The sequence below is a fragment of the Rhinolophus hipposideros genome (genome assembly GCF_964194185.1).
Source record: "Rhinolophus hipposideros genome assembly, chromosome: 23".
NCBI lineage: Eukaryota > Metazoa > Chordata > Mammalia > Chiroptera > Rhinolophidae > Rhinolophus > Rhinolophus hipposideros.
In genome coordinates, this window is record NC_138069.1 from 45,559,032 (window position 1) to 45,579,180 (window position 20,149).

The 20,149-nt window shown below is 60.4% G+C and overlaps 1 protein-coding gene across 2 annotated transcripts in view; it reads right to left on the minus strand.

Annotated features, from left to right (window-relative positions):
• Positions 1-17,947, minus strand: part of FAM20C (FAM20C golgi associated secretory pathway kinase) — a 32,752-nt gene extending 14,805 nt beyond the window's left edge. For both annotated transcript variants that reach the window (XM_081035396.1, XM_081035395.1), the window contains exons 1-3: positions 17,212-17,947; positions 15,345-15,523; positions 5,605-5,683 (exon numbers count right to left, since the gene is read on the minus strand). In XM_081035396.1, the coding sequence (XP_080891522.1) occupies positions 5,605-5,683; positions 15,345-15,523; positions 17,212-17,816 (863 nt within the window). In that variant the 5' untranslated portion in view covers positions 17,817-17,947. The remainder of the gene's footprint in view (positions 1-5,604; positions 5,684-15,344; positions 15,524-17,211) is intronic.
• Positions 17,948-20,149: the final 2,202 nt, after the last annotated feature.

The following is a 20,149-nucleotide window of genomic DNA, read 5'->3' on the forward strand; positions in this document are numbered from 1 at the left end:
CAGCTTGTGTAAGGACATCCTACATCTGCAAAACTTCCTTCTGGGGCATAACAAACCACCAGACCTGATCACACTGCTCTTGAAAGTTGATCACACCGACTTTCATTTTCCTCCCAGTACAAGGACAATGAAGACCACATTTTCTTTCCCCGCCTTTTAACCTTCCCTCCCTTTCATGACAATTAGAATGATGGCCACACACTAGCAGGCAACCTAGAGACTGTAATAACCAGAGAAAAGCACAGAAAGACTCTCTCGATTCTGCTGTTTAGGAGAATGTTTTCGGAAAAAGTGACTTGCTTGCTTTGATTTTAAACAAAGGGGATAATCTTTTCCAGAAGCCCCCAGGGAAACGTTTGCCACAGTCAGGGAGGGTGGCCGGGTAACAGGTCAGGGTGGGGGGAGGCTGGGCCCTGCCCCAGGAGCGAGTGCAGCAGGTTGGGGGTGGGGTGGGGCCAAGACGCTAAGCGCTCCCTGCGGGGCCTCTGCAAGGATCACGGAATTGCCAATAGTTTCCTTCCCTTTTATTGTTATGGGAGGCATTTCCAGCTGCCAAAGAGGCGCTGGGGAGACAGACATACCTTCTGTGGTCTGCCGGGTTAGTGCCCTTCTGGCTGCAGGTAAATCCACAGGGTGGGAACCGGCAGAGGCGGCCTGGTGGACTCGGGCCCATGGGTGCAGGGCCAGCATGGCCGCCCGTGCTGCTCTAAATGGTATCTGTTCAGACCCCGAGCTGGCCTGTCTCTCACAGGCAGGTCCTGGTTCTCCTTCCGTTCCTGCCCATCGCCACACCAGCCTGGGGGGCCTCCCCAGAAAACATCGGATCTCTGCACGGCTCCCGAAGTCACCTCACGGCCCCCAAGCCCTGCACGGCCGTACCTCATGGGTCCCCCACACCCGGGTACCGGCCCCCAGGATGGCCCTGCCACGTCCTCCTCGCCCACTGAAGCCCAGACACAAAGATCCAGCCCCCTCCCAGCCCGCCACCAACGCCGCCCCTTCTGTCCTCGCGCCCCTGGTGTGACACTCGGTGTGCACTCGGGGAGTCCCTGAGGAAATGAGCCGACTGCCATTCAGCCTCCTTCTGTCAAAGGGCCCCTGAGGGTCACCTGTCAGGGGACCCCAGTCACTCTGGCTTCCAGTCCAGGGCCTCCCTACGCCTGGCCCCCCGCTCGCCCTGAGCCCCGATCTCAGACTTGGGCCCTGCAGATGGAAGTTGCTGGAATGTTCTCTTGACCTTCCCACCTGGGTTTCCCCGTTCGGGCCTCAGCATAAATGCTGCCCTCTACACACGTGGTCCAAAGCGGGCTCTGCAGGTGGTGTCTGGGGGAGGGAGCCAGCAACGCCTGGGATCACAGATGGGCCCTTCCTGTCCCTAGGCCGTCTCTGCCACGTCGCTCAGCTTGAATCCTCTCCACGATTTACCCTCGGAAATGTCTGTGCTTGTCTGTTTACATGGCCACGCCAGGTGGCACCTTCTGCGTCCTGTTCACTGCTCAGTTCACTGCAGTCGACACTGGTGACTGAGCCAGGTGTGGGGGGGGACACAGCTGAGGGAGGGGCATAACCACCGAGATCTCCACAGGGGTGGCTTTTCAGGGAGGCCCCCTCTCAGCCTGGGGCCCGGTAGCTCTGAGCCCATGTGGGACACGAGCTTCAGTGAGGCAGGTTAGGGTCTGACTGAGGATCCTGGCCCGGTGGCCCCATGGGGGAGGGGGCTGAAGCGCCTGAAAGTCAGAGTGAGAGAAGGAGCGGGCTGGGAGGCTGGCCCAAGCTGAGCGTGGCCACAAAAGGGCCCTTGTCCCCTTCTGGCCAGGCCCGGGCCTCTGCTGGCCCTACCCAGTGACTGGCTATTGGGCCATCTGTTTATCTTTGGGGCTGAGTGAGGGCACCAGTGGGGACAAAACATGAATTATTTATCAGAAGAACTCAAATACTTGGAGACTCCTAACTGCTGGGTCCCTGGTCCTCGAAACCCGTTCATTTGCCCAAGCCTCAGTGTGTGGGACATGAGCTAGAAGTGGTCCCGCCGCCAGGAAGAGCCCTCCTCCTTCTGCAAGACCCATCTCCAGGTCTCCTCCCAAGGTCACCCACCCGCCAACCTGAGCTGCCACCTGAGGGGCTGTGTCAGGTCAATGCCGGCACCCAGAACGGTGAACACAGACAGACAGGACTCCAGCTCTCCAGCCTGTGCTGGAGGTCAGACCTGGAAGGTCACACTCAGTCGGGGCGCAGGGGGCTCAGGCGTCTGCACTGAGAAACGCTGTCCCCAAAAGCCTTCTGTAGCCGCCCCTCTTTATGCACCTCAGCTGTGAGGAATTCCTGGGCCTCAAACAGCTGTTCACAGGTAGTTTCTGTGGGAGACACACACACACACACACACACACACACACACACACACACACACGAAGCAGATGGCAGAGGATGGGTCCTAGGCATCATAGGACACAGAGCTGAGTTTCGGCCTCTGCCACTGGGCCAAGTCCTGGCCTGGCAGAGAGCAGATAAACCAAGGCAGATGGGACACGCTGGGCTGGGGGCCTTGCCCCGTGCACTGTGAACACAGCTGAGCAGCAAACAGGAGACACATCCAAGTTTTAAGGCCTTGTCACTAGGTACGGTGCTCAGAGCCGGCTGGGAAAAGGGGCTGGGACCAACTTCTCAGTGACGACAGCGACCGCCTGGCCCAGCCTCACACCGAGACTCTGGACTCAGCCCTGGCCTGTGGCCCACGCCCTGCTCACACTGATCCTAATTTCCTCCTCCTTGAGACACAGTTGAAATCAATGGCCACAGAACTGACTGCAAAGGGCCTGCCAGCTGCCCTGTGACCCTGTCCCTCCAGAGACTGTCAGGCCCTAATCAGCACGTGGAGGTGAGGAAGCAGTTTTCTCAGGGGTGACACACAAGCCGGCATGGTGGCCTCAGAGACGCGAAGGAAAGGAGGGACAGAGAAGAGAGGTGGTGGGGGGGTGGCCCTCCCATGCCAACAGCAGCCGACACGTGTCAGCTGAGGCTGCAGACACAGCTTTCCCCTCCCCGCCGGCCACGCCTGGTTCTTCAGGACCAAGGAGCCAAGAGCAGGTCAGCAGGGGAGCCTGCTGCCCAGGCCGTGTGTGCACAGCCCGGACGCCACCTGTGAGCCAGGCCCTGTGCTCCCAGGGCTGCCGTGCTGCAGACACACTGCCGTCTGCCTGCCCGGGCAGCAGCAGAGCTGGGTCTGTGTTCTCTGATCCTCTTGTTAGGAATTCCACAAGACGCACATCCGTGGACAGGAAGTGCGTGAGCGGTTGTCTAGGCACAGAGGACGGCCAGAAGGAACTGGGGGCAGGGGTGGCAGCTGGTCAGCTGGCCCTCTAGTGACGCTGACAAGCTGCCCTAGGAACGTAACTCTCATTTCTGTCACTTAGCCTGTGGTGATCCTCGTTTCATTACACATCGTTTCACTTAAAGCTGCAGAATCTGCGGATGACGGTAAGTGAGGACCTTCTGTGCAGAGCTTCAGGCAGGAGCGTCTAGACTGACCTGGTGATGGCAGCCCCTGAACTGCACGCCCGTGTGCCAGACCTGTGTGGCATGTGAGTTGTATCTTGATAAAGCTGTTAAAAACCTTATCACTTTAACGCTAAAACAAAAACATCCAGGGACTCACAGGCTGATGTGCTGTTATAGGTTTTCCAACCCCTATTAAAAACACGTAACCACCACACTGTAAACACTCGCCCGCACACCACACAAAGGACCCCACTGGCCCTCTTCCTGACCCTCCCAACTTTTCCTTCCAGATCTCGGAGGAAAAATACTACCGTTAACTAACTCATGATATTCTACCAACAATTTACAAAGATTATGAGTTCACAGAGCGCAGTTTTCTTAGAGAACTATTAATTCTGAATTTTAACTTTGTAATGCAACGGTTATAAACCACAGCTTTTTTCATATTCAAACCCCAGCTGTTAAGGGACAGGGAACAGGGACTGGGCCCGGCCACTGGCCATCATCAGGGGAGCAGTGGCTGCTGGTCAAGGGAACACGTCAACACCAGACTCAGAGTTTGGTCAGCAGGTGAGGAGCCGGACATCAGGAAATGCTGGGCCCCACCCCAAGAAGCAGTGGGAGGACCAGGCCAGGAAGGGCAGGGACCCTGGCACCTGCCCTGCCCGGCTGGAGCCCCCTGCCCAGGAGTGCCCTGACCCTGGCAGGGGCCACAGCCTAGGCTGACCTCCGGACGCCCATCACCTGGCTGACTCTGGCCATCTAGCTGGCAGGCCATGAACACGTCCTTTTCCCTTTCAGACCTCAGTTTCCCCAACTACCTTGGGATTCTCAACTGTTTTATGGCTTCAACCTGGGCCTCCAACCTCCCCACTCAACCCAGTGGTCACACGGGCCTTTGCTGAGGGCAGGCACGAGCCCCGCCCCAGACGGTCCATCTGTGACCTTGGCCTTCAGCTGCTGGTGAGGCAGGGCCGACATCCTGTCTGCTGAGAGGTCAGGGCAGAAGGGGGCCAACGTGAGCTGCCTGAGCTTCTCCCGGGAGTTCTGGAGCTTGGCTGTCAGGACCTGCCAGGCCACAAACAGGCCGCCTGTGTGCTCAGCGGCTCCTGGGACCGTGGAGGTGCGGGTGCCCATGCGGGGAGGGCAGCACCCTGACTTAGGGACTCCGGGCTTGGGTTCGACCTTGGGTGATCTCTACTATGACGCCGAGCCCCGGTTCTGTCCTCTTTCCATGGCAGAATGCGCCAGTTCCTCTAACTGGTGGAGGAGTTGAAGGACTAACAGGTGTGTGACCCACCAGCACAGAGCCCAGGCCAGGCCATCGCGGCTCAGCACCGCTGCTGCCCACAGCTGGATGTCCTGACTCCTCAAGGTGGCACGTGACCTCAGAGATTCACGCAGGGACCCTTCAGGGGAACAGGCCAGCCCGGGTCCTTGTCTGCACCACTGGAGGGGATGGGACAAGCCTCCTGGCCTCAGGGGACTCTCCCCAGCAGCTCTGAATACACTGGACATGCTTTTCCAGACTGGAGGCTGCTTTTCCACTAACATGAGAGGCCATCCCTGAAGCATGTTTTCAGCCACTGTCTCTCCGTGGAAGGACCCAGGTCCACGGGTCACCTGTCGTGACGCAGCAGCTGAGTGTGAAGCCGCCCTCTGCTCTGCACAGCTCCACATAGATCGCATGGCCTGCCAGATCTAACAGATCTGTCTGCTAGTCCTTTACGGGAACTCTATGACCTTGACGCATGCTGCACAAGCCAGAGTCACCTCCTTCAGAGGCATTTCAGTGTCCACACTCGGGGTGGGGCCCTTGTTTAAAATACTCACTCTCGCTAGGGTAGAAATGATCCAGCCGTTTAGCAGGGATGAGGGTGGGGAGGCGGTGAGGGGAGAGACCTGTGCCGCCCGCATTGCCAGGACGGGGAGAAAGCCGAGAGCACTCACCCTTGGGGTGGTATTTGGTTCACCCCAAAATACCACTGGGGAAGCATCGCCTTTCCCACCAGAAACAGTGGCTGCTGCAGCCCCCGCTCTAGCTTGAACCCCTTTCCAGGCCCCTCTGCGCACCTTGTACCCCAGGCCCACCCAGCACCCGGCACTTACTTCATGGGTTTGAACAGCGCCTGCCCGTAATTCTGGAACGTCATGATGAGCTTTAGCTGAGTGCCCCCCGACTTCATGGCTGCAGGGGGAAAAGACACAGGGTCACCTGCTGCCCACCCCCTCTGCAGGCAGCAAGGCTGCCTCTGCACTTGCCCCCACCCCCCGGCCTGCGCCCCTGGACATGGTCAGGCCCCGTTCTGCCTGGGAGTTTGGGGTTTCCTACAAGGATGCTGACACATGCCCTCCCCCCATTCAGGTGTTGTGGCCAAACTGTCCCACTATCACCCATGAAGAAACTGGGTTCTACAATGGCCAGGCGTGACCCTGCCAGCAATGCCACCTCCCCCAGGAGCTTCTTTCAGGTTTATAGAGCACCCAGGGCCTCTTGATGCCAAAGCTGCGGACACACTTTCAGCACGTTCTATGGGTCACACCCACACCTACTCACACACACACCTTCTCACACACCTCCACACACACCACTGAGGGCCCCGTCTATATTTCTGTTGTCTCGAGGAAGTCTGAGCAGGGTTAATGTGAGGAGACCCTGAAGAATCCTTGGCTGGAAGCTCCTCACATCCCAGGGGGCTCCCAGGGTCTCCACAGGACGCCATGACGGGTGGAAGCCTTTGGAAGCACTGCCCTGGCTTCCTATCAGCTGTGAAGCCTGAAGACTTTATGAAGGGACCTGCTCTCCCCTGACTGCGGATGGAAGGTACTCAGGGTTCCTTGGGGGCAGCTTGGCTGTGGCAGCCCCAGGAGTTCAGCTGGCCAGCCTGGCCCTGTCCTGTGCAAGGGGTGGGCTCCAGGTCACCCAGGGCAGGCCATGCTATGGCTTGTCCAGTGTTCATGGAAGGCCTTCTGGGTCATTACCACTGGCCATGCTGAAGTCATAGGAGTGACCAAGAAGAGCAAGGCACAGTGGCCCCCAGAGTCCATGCTCGACTGGGCAGGACACCAGGAAACCACGGGCACCACGATAACTTCAGGCTGTGGTACACGAGCCACAGGCCAGGAGGGGCCTTCGGGAAGGCCTGTGGGAGGTGACATTTCAGCTGCTGTCACAGAGAGGCGCTGGGAGGCAGGGGAAATGCACAGGCCTAGAAGGACAGAGCTGCATATCTGCAGCCCTGGGAGCACTCGGGGCTCCCACCCATCCAGTGGCCAGGACGCCTGGGTTCATGTGCAGGTCTCAGAGGGGTCTCGCCAGCCAAGAAGGAGTGGTAGGTGCTGGGCAGCAGTGACTGGGACCCAGGTCCCGCTGCATAGGGGCCTGGCGCCAGGGGTGGAGGACAGGTGGGTCAGCCGGTGGTGGTTTTGATGAGGGCAGAGATGGCGAAAATGGAAAAATTCAAGAGAAATCTGGGCGTCTGAGGAAACATTTGGTGGAGTGGGTGTGGGCTGTGGAGGAGAGAGGAACCTAGAATGACCCTTGGGTTTCAGCTGGAGTGGCTGGGTGCTGCCGCAGGAATCAGCTGGAGGTGAAGATCAAGGCCGGAGAGCCTGTGGTGACTCGGGAGAGACCCTGTGCGAGCAGTGGCCTGAGGGTCTGCGCAGGCTGGGGTGTGGGTACAAATGTGAGGACCATCCACACAGATGACCAAAGGCTGTGGATGGAGGAGGTCACATGGGGGCAGAGTGTGGTGAACGAGGGTCTAGAACCAAGTCCTGGGACGTGAGACTATTTCGGGGTCAGGAAGGGGCTACTGGGGTCTGGGAAAGAGCCGAGGTGAGAAGGATGGACATGATCGTGAAAGCAGACAGTGGAGGAGGCAGCAGGAGGGTGCCATACTGCAGGGCTTTGTTGTGGGGCAGCCCCGAGGCCCGAGCGGAACGTGCTCAGCTCCTGTGGCTGGGCACCCTCGGACCCATTCTTCCTAATCTCGGTCTCCCTTCTATGAAAGGGCTCGAGATACTACTCAGCTTCCTCCACAGGAATGTGACAGGCGCTCAAGACAAACGATTTGAGTTGGCAACACAGGGTTCCATCCACGGGTGACATGGGGATGACACCCACCTCCTAGGACAGCACCACATCTACAGTGGCACCAGCACGGGGCATATTCAAACGTCAGATTGTCACAAGGTGCAAAGAACGACCAGGAGGTCTGAGGTCCCTGCACGTTCTCAGTGGCTCCCACGGCCTCTGTGGGCACCCAGGCCAGACACTGTGTCCAGGCGCCCAGCCCGGCCACTTGTCCCAATCCTATGCAGCCTCTGCCCCAGCCACTGGCGGGACAGCCTGGCTGGATCTGAAGGGGCCCTGAGTCACAGCCCCAAGATCAGTGCAGGACTTGGTGTGTCAGTGAAGCTCTCCCAGCCTGTGCCCCCTCAGGAAAGCAAAGCCACCAACAACTGCCACCCCACTCCAAAACACTGGAAATCCCCAAGAGTGCCCGGGCCTGGGGGTGGATGGACACAATAATCTCACGAGACGGAGTCGTCAGCCCTCTTAGCAGTGCCAGGACTTCTAACAACATCGCCAACTGCTCCTGTTCGATTCTTAGGCCGAGAGCCCAGGAAGCTCCCTGAATGGCTCTCTTGTGAAAGGAGGTAAGAGCGTGAGTGAGTGTGAGTCGGGGCGCAGACAGGAGACGAAGCTCAGCAGTCCTCTCCTTAGAGCGAGCGGCCGAGGATTTTAACTCCTTTTCCCACTTATCTGTGCGTTCTAAATTTCTACAATGAATAATTATTATGTTTTCAGTAAGATGGAGACAGCAGTGATTATTAAAAAAATTAATGGCATGATTAAGCCCCATTTGATGTCCCCAACATCCATGTAATAACTGGGGTCACTGGATTTAGTTATTCCTTCCTGGGCCAATGAGAGACAGTACACCAGCTCTTTCCAGGGCTTATAATCCTGATTTTTCTTAATAGCAAAACAATATGCAAATCTGGTCTCTTTAATCATTCTTATTCTGGAAGCAAGACCCATCTGCACTGCTGCCCCACTGGATTACCCGCTCCTCCCGCAGAGCAAATACGTCGTTAGAAGTCAGGGCATCAGACTCTCCCAGCAACGGAGAAGCCAGACACGCGAGCGACCTGCCACCTGCCCTGGGCACCACCTGGGTCTTGTCCGGGGTCTGTGCCCTCCCACAGATGTCCGCCACGCATCCGGCCAAGCTGCAGCTCAGAAACACAGCTGGGATTCTGCTCTAAAAGAGCTGTAGTCTCCCTGCAGAAACCCACACACCCACACCTGGTGTCCTGGCAAAGCCAAGGTGCTCGTCTGGGGAGGGGCCAGAGGCAGACGCGCCCGCAGGCTGAGGGCACAAAGCCAGGACACAGCGCAGGCCTGAGAGGGACGGTGTCAGTTTGGGGTTTCTTCTTAAGACAGAGCGAGAGTCGTGACTCAGGACACCTTGCCCGGAGCTGAGCGGAGGTGTCATGAGAGCAGCGGCGCTCAGAGGAGGTGCCCACAGAGGCCCTGGGCGAGAGCCGCTGGATGTGCCCTCACCTGGATGGGTCTCCACGTGTCCCCGTGGACAGAGACCCAACAAAGCGCGGCCAACCGCAGCCCCAGGGAGGGACCCGACTGAGGGGTAAGCCCACCATGGGCAGGAAGCCAGGCTAAGGCCGGTTGTCTTGGCTTCACCCAGCAGCCACGTCCCCGGAAGTCCCCTTCAGTCATCTGCCACCTTCTCCCCACACACCATCGTCAAGTCAGCAGCACGCAGGGCACCCAGTCTGGCTCCCGCGACACCCAGCAGCACCACACCCGCTGGCGCCTCTTGCCCAAGCTCTCCCCCCACTGCCTATCTGCCTAGCCCACCTCCCGCCAGAGGGTCCCACCCTACAGACTGTGGTGTCAGCTCAGTCATTCCTGGCGTCCCCGAAGGGCCATCCCCCCAGCTCTGTGTCAATGTGCACTATTACTTAACACTGATTAATGGTCACTGAGAACACGCATCATTTCTACATGTTAACATCCATGAATAGGTCACCATAGTGTGTTATGGGTAAAGCTCTTAGCCCACGGGCACTGCTCACAACTTTCCCCAGGACCAAGCACAGGATGAAAACCACTGGACGTGCCCCTCAGGAGAACCCCACAGATGCCGCCGCTCCCCAGGAACCCCCCCAAGGAAAGAGCAAGTGAAACCGAGAACCAAGGAGAAAGGTGTGAAGCCTGGGCCGGAGCCCCAACACCCGCGTGCCCGGCTGGGGACCAGGCGCGGGAGACACAGGACCCTGTGGTGTGCCCCTGGCTCATCCTGTGCCACACACCTCCATCCCTTTCTGGACGAGACCTGGGTCCTGCACACTGGGCACAGCCACCACTCAGCCCTTTCCTTCCTGTGGAAACCAGAGCCAGCACCACCGGTCCCCTCATTCCGAATGACAATCCTCAACTGTATTTTGATGGGCCACCTCCTCACTTTCAAATGCACTGATCCCATTTCTTAGACATCTGTGGATTGCACAAACACGTCCACGCAGGAGGCGCTGCCAGGCCTCCAATGGGAGTCTCTGACGTCACCACCCTTGGCCAAGGTCATGTCAATGTGAAGCAAGACTGTCCTTAGGGGTCACAGGTGTTTTCACAGCCACTGCCTTGGTTTAAGGTTCCGAGGAAGTGAGGGCCTTGCTCAAGGATGGCTCAGATTTGGAGAGTGTGACACCAGGAGCATTTAGATCACCTGTTCTTCTTCACCCGCCTTCCTCACCCCATGGGGAGAGGAGGCCACACTCCTGGGTGGCCATGCAGGTCATGTTATACTGTCCTTGGGCACCGAGGGCTTGGGCTCATGGAGAGGGCTGGGGCACGTCCACTCATACGTCGGAGATGACACTGGGGCTGGCATTGAGGGGACAAGAACCATGGGTGTCTGCTCCCACTTGAGGGGCTGGAAGAGGCTGAGTGACCGCTGCCTGCGCTCTGAGCCTCGGGAGGTGTCCGCCTCCGCTGCGCACATTCCGTCCACTGCACAGCACCCTGGCTGTTTGGGCCATGACTGCCGCCAGCCTAGACTGCTGTCGGTGCCGTGCTTTCCCTAGAGACAGCTCACTTTCATTTTGAAAATTATATTTACTCAAAAGGGAAACGACCACACTGCCATGGTGGAAACCAGTCCTAGACTTGGAAGGAACCCAACTAGAAGACACACATGCTGGGTTCTGGGGCCGCAGCTGCCGTCTGCGCAGTGGAGAGGTGCGGGCGGGGTGATGCTGGGTTAGCACCTAGTGGGATTCTCTTCTGGAGCTTCCTCTAGACCAGGGGTGTCCAAACTGCGGCCCGCGGGCCGACTGCCGCCCGCAATCCATTGTTAATTGGCCCGCAGCAAATTCCAAAAATATATTTAGTTTACTTAAATAAACCAGGTGAGGCAATAGTACTTCACCTCGAGTGAGTGGCCCGGCTGTTTGTGTATTTTACTGCGTATGGCCCTTGGTGAAAACCGTTGAAAAAAGTTTGGACACCCCTGCTCTAGAGACTGGGAGGAGAGTTGGGGAGGGCTCAGCTATTTGCAGCCCCCTCCCGCGCCCTGACAGTCATGCTCTGGGATGGTCTGCGGCCCCTCCACACTGGGCCTCCATGTACGTCAGGCGAACTGGGCATTTTCAGCTCTGCTTCTTCAGGCCCGAGCCAGGTCCCGAAGACTGGGATCCGAGGCGGAAGGGGGAGCTGGGGCCTTTCTGGCCCGAACTGCCTTCCAGAGGAGCCCCCTCTGACTAGAGCCAGCGGTGCCTGGGAACCCGGGGCAGCGGCCGAGCGCGGCCCCTGCAGCAGCCTTTGCTCCTAGGGGCCAGCCGGTCGTGGATCCCAGCCCAGCCATCCGGTGCCCAGGACTCCTGTCCCTCCTGCGTTGTTCTCTGCTGTGCAGGCACCGACCGGCTTTGTCCCTGCCCTGTGCGCTGCCGGCCGGAGGTCGCCCATCCTCAGGCCAGAGTGGCTCTTTCTTTCCAAGTACAGACTTGTTCGCTCAGCCGTTTATTCTTTGCGTCCATAACTGTGCATGATGGCGACTTAATTGTCATCCCTGAGCAGACGCGCCGCATGCCTGATTTCCTGCTGAACAGAGGAGGTGACGGCTCAAGCCTTTTCAGGGGTGAAAACGTTCCAAGTGGCAGGAGCCACTGTGAGTACTCTGCTGGCTTCAAGCGCGGTTCTAAGCTGGGCACTTTAGCGGAATCGTCCTGAGACAAACCTGTGGGGACCTTGCAGGCATCACGCTCCGTCACATTTCCAGCTTCGTTCAATAATGAAATGAGCAAGTCAAAGATAAAAGTGGCCAGCCGGGGCCAGCCAGCTGAGGAGGCAGAGATGTACCAGCGCAGCGTCCCTCTTGGAGGCCTCAGTTTCCCTATTTGTAGAATGGCCGTCAGAAGGTGGGTTGGATTTCCAGCTCTTTAAATTTAGAATCTTTCTTACGCCACCACCATGGGTCACCGTGACTTCCATGTCTTTCTTTTCTTCTACTTCATGCTGTAAAGGATGGTGGTGAAACCTGAATCCTGCAGCATCCTCTGGGCTCCCCTGAAGGGGCTGCCATCCAGGCTTCCCCAGGGTCCTCCAGGTCACAGCAATGGCAGGGGCAGGGGCAGGGGCCCCGCCACCAGCAGCACACAGATCCTATCTATGGACTCCAGTCTCCAAACCTGCCCAGCTGGACCTGCTCGGCCGAGGGCCATAGCCAGGGGCTGTCTCTCGCAGCTGGGTTTTGAACCAAACATCCAGCTGGATGTGGGGGCAGCCACCCGCCGGAAAGTGTGCGCTCAGTGGAGGGACCAAGGGACAGTGCCGCCTGGCCCTGGGCCAGCTCCTCTCCTGCCGCCTGCAGACCTTGGCCTGGACACCTGAGCGGTGTGTGGGCAGCACTCTGCTCACAGGTGAGGGGCCTTCCCACAGTTGTGACCTTACTTGGGTGCATTTAGGCCCGAGGCAGCAGGGAGACGGGGGCCAAGTGTGGACTGCGGCCGTTCTCCAGGAGCCGGCCAGGCTGCACCAGCCACCCCAGGCACAGAGGCTCTGCCCTCACAGGGCTGCTTGGTGCTGCTTGCAGCTCTTTGTTTACCCACGAAGCCTCTCAACACCCCCTTAAGGACGTCTCTGGGGTTCACGTCCTTCCTCAAAATCTCCGGGGGGCAGAAGCATTCAGGGATTTCGAAACTTCAGATGACAAAAGGCACCGGTGCCTGTATAGGGAACACATGTCACGTGTCACCCTGAACAGCCTGGGGCACAGCCCTGTAATTACACTCAGTCCAGTCTCCTCAGGATGTGTGCACATTTACCCCAAGGGAGAAAAACAAGGGTGCATGAAGAGCCTCACTGATTTAGGGTTTGTCCCGTGTACGTTCAGGTTGAGTCAGGTTTGCTGTCAAATGAGTTACATTTGGACTTCAGAGACTACAGAGTCCAGGTTATAACCATCCCTGTGTGCCTGTGAGCAGCCCGAAGCCAGAGGGGATAATGCATTTGCCCAAAGTCACTTTGGCTTGTGACTGGTGGGACCAGGCTCTCACCAGGCCTGCTGTTCTGCTGGGGGGCGGCGGTGGGGGCAGCACCTGGACCCATCAGTCAACCTTCCAGCACTTTTGGACACCTGCAGAATGACGGTGAATGACCAGTCTGGCTCTGACGGACCCTCTGCCCCAAGGAACAGACTGGCTTAGGGGTGAGTGAGGTCAGATCAGACAACCTGTAGGAGACATGTGGGCACCCGAGGTCACACCAAGCCAGAAGGCTGGGGTGGCTGGATCTCAAGCCACAGGCTTTGTCCACCACACAGCGATGCCACGCAGCTTAGGCAACAATGCCCAGGACAGTTGAAACAAAGGGAGTGAGGTGCCCCAAGGCCAGGCCCCTGCGGAGGATGCCAGGAGCGGCAAAACTGCCTGGGAGCCTGGGTGGCCCATCCTCCCTGCAGCTGCTCCCTGAGCTCCTGAGCTCTGCCCTCTGCATACAGCAGTGTCCTGAGAACTGCCTGGTCTGCTTCTGCATCCTTGCAGCCCTCCCTTTACCCCAGACCCTGCATTTGCACTCAAGGGAGTGGCCGTGGAAGCCCACCCTGCAAAGCACAACATTTCCCAAGCGTGCTCACATCCACCATCTTTAATTAGAGTCAGATGCAGCGTTCTCCAGCATGAGCCCACTAGACAGATGGGAAAACTGAGGCAGAGAGCAGTGCACACGGGCAGCAGCAGGCTCTTTAACAAGAATGCTGCACTTCCCTAAAAACCTTCTGGTTTTAAACTGTTGTTCTCGTTTTTTTCCCGGATAGCCCCGCCCTCCTGTGGAAGGACCTGTGATGAAAGCCTACAGTTCATTTAAGAACAGTCTGTGCCTCCCCTTACAGAGGGCCCTCCTTGTTCCTCCTTCCAGAGGTCATCTATTCTCTAAACGCTCCTAGACTTTATCTGTGTGGTACCTACACCTGGTCAGTGTGCGTCTTTCCTGTCCCCTTGGACTCAGGTCAGGAGGCAGCGGAGTTCAGGGGCTGGACTCACCCCCAAGTGCCCACCACCCAGAAAAAGGGTGTCATGCCGGAGGTGCCAGGAAACCCGCTGAGCAGACTCAGTGCACCAGATGTTTCTCTAACGGCCTCAGCTGTTTGCAGGAGTGACAGGGACACCAGCTGGGGCTGTCTAGCAGACAGTCCTGTCATTCACACGGCTGCTTCCCAGCATAGCCTGAAGCCCTGGGCTGAGGGACAGGATGGAGGCTGAGCTTCCCGTGGGCGGGGACGGGGGGTGGGGGGAGCGCGGGGCTCAAGGAGGTGCTCACATCCCTTCTGGGCAGCAAGCAAGTGGGGGAGACCACCAGCTTGCTCTGGCCAGTTCCCTTCCCCGAGGGTGGACAGTCACGTGCTGGGAGAAGCTGCAAGTCCATCTTTCCATACCGAGTGCCCAGCACACAGCTGAAGCCCGGCAGAGAGAGCCAAAAACCTCCGGAGAACTCTGCAAAATCCCTGCCAGTGTCATAGGTCACATGTAGGTCCCCTCTGTCAGCACCTGGACAGAACCCAGGTGACCTTTCAGCATCAGGGCTGCTTACCAGATACCAAGAAGAAAGTTGCTGGAAATGCCTGCTCTGCGACATAGCGTGGGGACCTGTACTCATGTGTCCCCCCACCAGCCACCACCGTCCTTCCAACCCCGCTGGCCAAGTGTCCTTGCAAAGCCCCTGGGGACTCTTCCCACCCTGGGGCCTCAGCCCATCCCCCTTGCCTCTCCAAGCCATCAGTGACTGACAGGGACCTTCACGAACTCTTGCCCACAGACCCAAGTGCTGACATGTTTCCCCAAAACCAGTGCCCGGAGCCCTTTCTTGTCCGATGCAGCGGGTCCCAAAGGACCCCCAAAGGCACTGCCCTGGGATGCCAGCTGCGTGGCCTCCACCCTCATCCTCCACACGATCTCACAAAAGCACCTGGCTGAGCCTGCATGCTGATCCGGCACAAGAAGACTCAGGGCTCCACTGTGTCTCCCGCCACACCGAGGGGGGCCGGGCCCCCAGGCTGTTCCTTCCTTCCCCATGTGGGGGGCATCTGTGACCTAGAAAGTGCTGTGCCCCTGCTCAGGTGGGGAGGCAGCATGCACTAGGAAGGGCTGTGTGGCATGGCCATGCCCTCACTCCTCTAGGGACAGCAGAAGGCAGCCCTCGGGAGTCCCTGCCCGCAAAGCCTTCAGGTGCCTCTGTGTGGACAGCGGGGGCATAGACCTCCTGGGCAGTGATGTGCAGCAAGGCCCCACAGGCCGACCCCACTGAAAGGCACAGCAAGGGCACCTACCGACACTGGTTATCTTCTGCACGCCGAGGTCACACAGCAGCGCTTCGACCGCTGGGCTGCGCCTGGAGTACAGCTCATACCGGTTAATGCCCAGGTGGAACTTGAGCCAGTTGGGATAGGCGTCCACGGCCGCCTCCCCGGTGGGTAAGAACGCTTCGTCCTCAGGACCTCCGGGTGGCCTGTGGAAGTGAGAGTGACCCAGAGTCAGCAGAGAGCAGAGCGCCAGGGGGCTGGCCATGGGCGCCAAGGTGTTAAGTCTGGACCCAAATGAATGCAGACTTATTCAGCGGTGTCCGGCTCCAGCAGAATGCTGCAGTCCACACTTTTCCTGGGGCTGTGTTCCACCAACTAATAACATACCTGGAGGCCATAATGCTTACTTACCCCCGAGCCGCCCAGACAGCTATAACTAGAGCAGGACCAAACCCAGGATGTCAGCACCAGGCCCCACCGTGTCTGTCCTGGGGCCACCAAAACAGCCTGACAAGCATGATGTCAGCCTGGGGTGCAAGGAGCTGTCGGCCCTTCCCGGGGGCAGAAGAAAGAACTCATCTTTGACCACAGACTATGTGCAAGTCACAGACACGCCCAGTCTGTCAGAAACTCTCCTTGGGAACTGCTTTGGTTCTAACCACCTGGGGTAGGAATGATGCAACAGGGCTAAATTTAATCTTAATGAGATCAGTCTTGGGTGGGGAGAGAGGAAGGAGGCCAAGGCCCAGACAGGGCCTGCCGTCCACCAGGCTACCCTTCTAGCTTGACTCAGGGGCCAGCCTGGGGAGAGCAGACCTGTTTGCTGCTGCACTGCAGGGAAAAGCGGACTTGTCTTAGTGCTAATTCACCTGCAAGTGAGGCCTTTCGGCCCCAACTCCTGTCCCCCAATGGACACGACAGGTGGCTCCATCACTGGCCACTGGCTGTCTGTCCTACGATGAGCCACAGGTCCAGGCCACTGTCCCAATTCTCAAGTTTCTGAGCATTTCCTTGAACCTGGCCAGCAGACAAAGCCCAGAGTCCACCAAACCAACCCCTTGGTGTGTTCAGACAGAAAACACTGGGCCTGATCAAATTTCACAGGAGAAAGGATTTTCTAAGATGTTTTGGAAACTGGCCTTTCCCCTGGTGGCTTGGGTAACCTTTTGCAGGCAGTTGTTTATTCTGGCCATGCTGCTAGTTAATATTTCACTACTCTAGGTTGCAGCATCTGCTTATTCTGACCTTGGTGGCTGAGGAGGGCCTTGGGGGAAGGGTTTAAATCAGTGCAGTTTTAAGAGATGCTCCAGGGGGATCTCTCCCCATAGACCAGGCTGCCCCCCCTGCAGCTGGCACTGCTCCAAGGCTGGCAGCAGTGCACACACGGCTGGGAGAGCACCTTCCTCAGGTTCTCTGGGCCTGCAGCCCCTCTGCTAAGGCCGTTCTCAGCGACTGGACCACTGGGTCTGTCCAGACCTTTCGATGTGTCCATCAGAGCAATGCCGCCACGTGTCTGACAGCTTGGCAGTCAGCAGCTCCCCAGGCAAAGGGTAGGGGCCCTGCCACCGCCTTCATTCATTGCCTGATGTCACCCAAGCCAGCGGCCGGAGCCATGCAGGCCAGCTGTGCTTTGCTGTACCTGCAGCGCTGACCCTCCCCCGCTCTGCCTTCAGGCCGGTGCCAACCCGGAGCAGCTCCCGAGGCCGCAGCCCTTCTCAGGGGGGCAGTCAGCCATCTGGAGACAAAGAGCCCGGCGCTGCCCAGGGCCCCGGGCCGCTTCCACAGGCCTCGGATGTGCAGGGACACACGCGTCCGCGTTGATCCTCAGAGGGCGCGTGGCTGCCCCCGGGCTCGGGCCTGCCGGGCACCGCGGAGGGGACCCCACCCCACTCACCAGTTGGGGCTCTCCGCCGCCGCCTTGGGGTTGAATCTGATGTCGCTGTTCACATTGAAGAGGACGTCGTCTTCTGTCAGCGGGGGCCCCGCGACCCGGTACAGGGGGTGTTCGAACAGCCTGGCCAAGAGGGAGCCGTCCCCGCTGGGGCCTGGGGGCGGCGCCGCCCGGCGGGGGCCGGGGTCTCGGAGCAGCGGCCGCTGCGCTGCGTCGCGAGGTCTCGGGGCGCCGGGGTCCGGGCCCCGCGACGCGCCCTCGGCCGGCTCGGCCGCCGGCGGCAGCTTCTCCAGCGAGTGGGACGTGAGGTTGGAGGAGGGGTCGGAGCTGAAGTCCTGCAGGATGCGCAGCGTGTGCTTGTCGGGCCAGCCCGGCGGTGCCGCGGCGGCGGGAGCGGGGCCCGGAGGCTCCCCGGGGCGGCCCCGCGCCCTGGCCCCGCCGGGGGCACCCGCCTCGGCCGCGGGCTGCGCGCAGGAGCAGCCGGGCTCCCCCGGGGCCCCCGCCGCGCGCCGCCCCAGCTTGGGCAGCAGGTCCAGCACGATGTGCAGCGCGCAGGCCGCCAGCAACGCCGCCAGGACGAGCGCACGGAACCGGCGCGGCGGGACCATCCTCGCGGCCGGGCGCCTCCCGAGCGAGCTCCGCGCGCCCCTAGCGTCGGCCGGGCACGGACGCGGCGCGGCGGCGCGGGTCAAGGTCCCTCCGGAGTCGGGCGGCTACGAGCTCCGGGGCTGCCCCCGGGCGCGCTCCACGCGTGGGGCGCCCACCGCCCAAGCGCCCGCCGGCCGCGCCATGTCGGGGCCGGGCCCAGCGGCCCTTGTGCGCGGAGCTGGCGCCGCAGCCGGAGGAGGCCCCGCTCACGCAGCGGCCGGCTCTGCTCCCTGGGGCCCGGGCCGCGCTCATCAGGCGCACGGGGGCCCGGCGCTGCGGCCCATTCCCGGCGGGCGCGGCGGGCTGCGGATGTGGTGGCCACCGCACGGCGCGATCCGATCCGCGGCTCCGTGGGCCGCGCCGGGCGCCGGGCTGGCCGGCGGAGGAGGGGCGGCTCCGGGGCAGGGCTGGCTCTCCGGCTGCGGCCCGGGGGCGGGGACCCGCAGGGGGACCAGGGCGCGGGCCGCGCGGGGGGGGCACGCGGAGCGGCGGCGGGGCCCCGGCAGGTGCAGCGGCCGCCCCGGAGCGCAGGGTCCGCACGGCCCAGCCTCTCGGCGCCCCGCGCGGTGGGCAGATATCCGAGCCCGGCGGAGCCGCCCCCCGCGTCAGCGCCCGCAGATTGGCGGAGCCGCGCCCCGCGAGTCACTGCCGGCCCAGCCGACTCCGCTCCCTTCCTCTCTTCTCCTCCCCCGGCCGCGCCCCGCGAGGCCTCTGCAGCTCGGGGCCGCTAAGGAGAGGGCGCCTTCCTCCCGTGGCTTGCCGAGAGAAGACGGAGACACCCGCGCGAGGCAGGGTGAGGGCGCGGGTCCCGCGTGTCCGGCTCGCGCAGCGGGGGATGAGCGCGCGCCGCCGCGGGCTCTGGCTGGGCCCTCCCGCCGGGCCGCTGCGCCCAGGACCCTGCCCGGCAGCCTGGGGCCGGCGGCCACCAGCTGCAGCCTCTCGGCTCCTCCGAGGGCCCGACCCCAGGCCAAGGCCCTCCCCAGAGCCGCCGGGCGTCTGCACCGCCAGACGGCGACCTTGCGCCCCAAGCACACGGCTTGGGCTTGGGCGGCCCCACGCGCCCTGCAGCCGGAGAACGGGGGTGGGGGTGGGGACGCCGTCATCCAGAATGGGAAGTGCTGTATTTGACCCCAATCCGGAGGGGACTTAGAGCAGCGCGAGGCTCCTGCACCCGCTGGAGCCCCACCCACTCCACCCCGAGGGAGGGGGCCACTCCTGTGCCTTAAGTCTGGCGGCGCTGGCACCCTGGGCGCTGAGAGCTCGCCCTGCGTTCGGGAGCTGCCTCCTCACTTTGTGCGGGGCAGAGAGTGTGTGTGTGTGTGTGTGTGTGTGTGTGATTTGCCTCCCAGATGCACAGGATGGCCCACCCACACCCAGGGGCGCCTACAATGGGGCCTCTTCTGGGCACACACAGCTTCTGGGACCCCCAGGCCCCAATAGGGAATATGAGTGTGAATGTCAGCCCAAAAGTAGTTAGGAGGTGAGTGAACCAGCCAGGGAAGACATCACAGACTCATCCAGCTCCAAGCACACAGACTCTCCTCCCCCACCCAGAAATGGGAGGAATCTCCCCAACCACAGCCTCTCCAGCAGGACAGAGGACGGCAGCCTCTGGTGGGGGCACAGGGTGGGAGCCCTCTGCTTCCTTCAGTCACTGTGCCATGGGCGCAGCTCCCTGCCCTCTGCAGACCTCAGCTCTCTCTCCCGTGCATTCAGGGTGCATGGTCCCTGCGACCCACCATTGAGTCTGGCGCCTGGCCCAGTGCCTCACACTGAGCAGGACCCCACTACATACCTGCTAAGTGAAGGGGGTGCCGACCACCTGGCCAGTGTCTCTGAGGCCTTTGGAAATAAGTGAGAGGACTGGGCTCAGCCTTCCTGGAGCTGGAGATTGGGGGTGGCAAGAAGAGGAAGGTGGATGTGACCCAGGAGATGGAACACTTGGGAGACTTTTGTCCTTGGAGTTGGAGATGCCTCCCTCTCCATCCCCTCACAGGGACAGCACCATTTTTGTGCAGAGAAGGTGACTTTGAACAGGGTTACCCAGGGGGGCCCAGGGAATGATGTGCGCACTGAGATGGAGGTTGAGAAGCAGTCCCCTGCTCCATCTGGGGAAGGAGGAACAAGGAGTTGCCACGTGGCAGGAAGGAGCTTAGGTCTGTGGTCTCCCAGCCCAGCGAGCGTCTCTCTTGGCCTCCGTGTCCGATAGCCTGCAAGCCCCACCCGTCCTCCCACGCTCAGCATCCTCGGGGTGGATGTGTGGTGGGCTGGCGCCACGAGCCGTGGACATCAG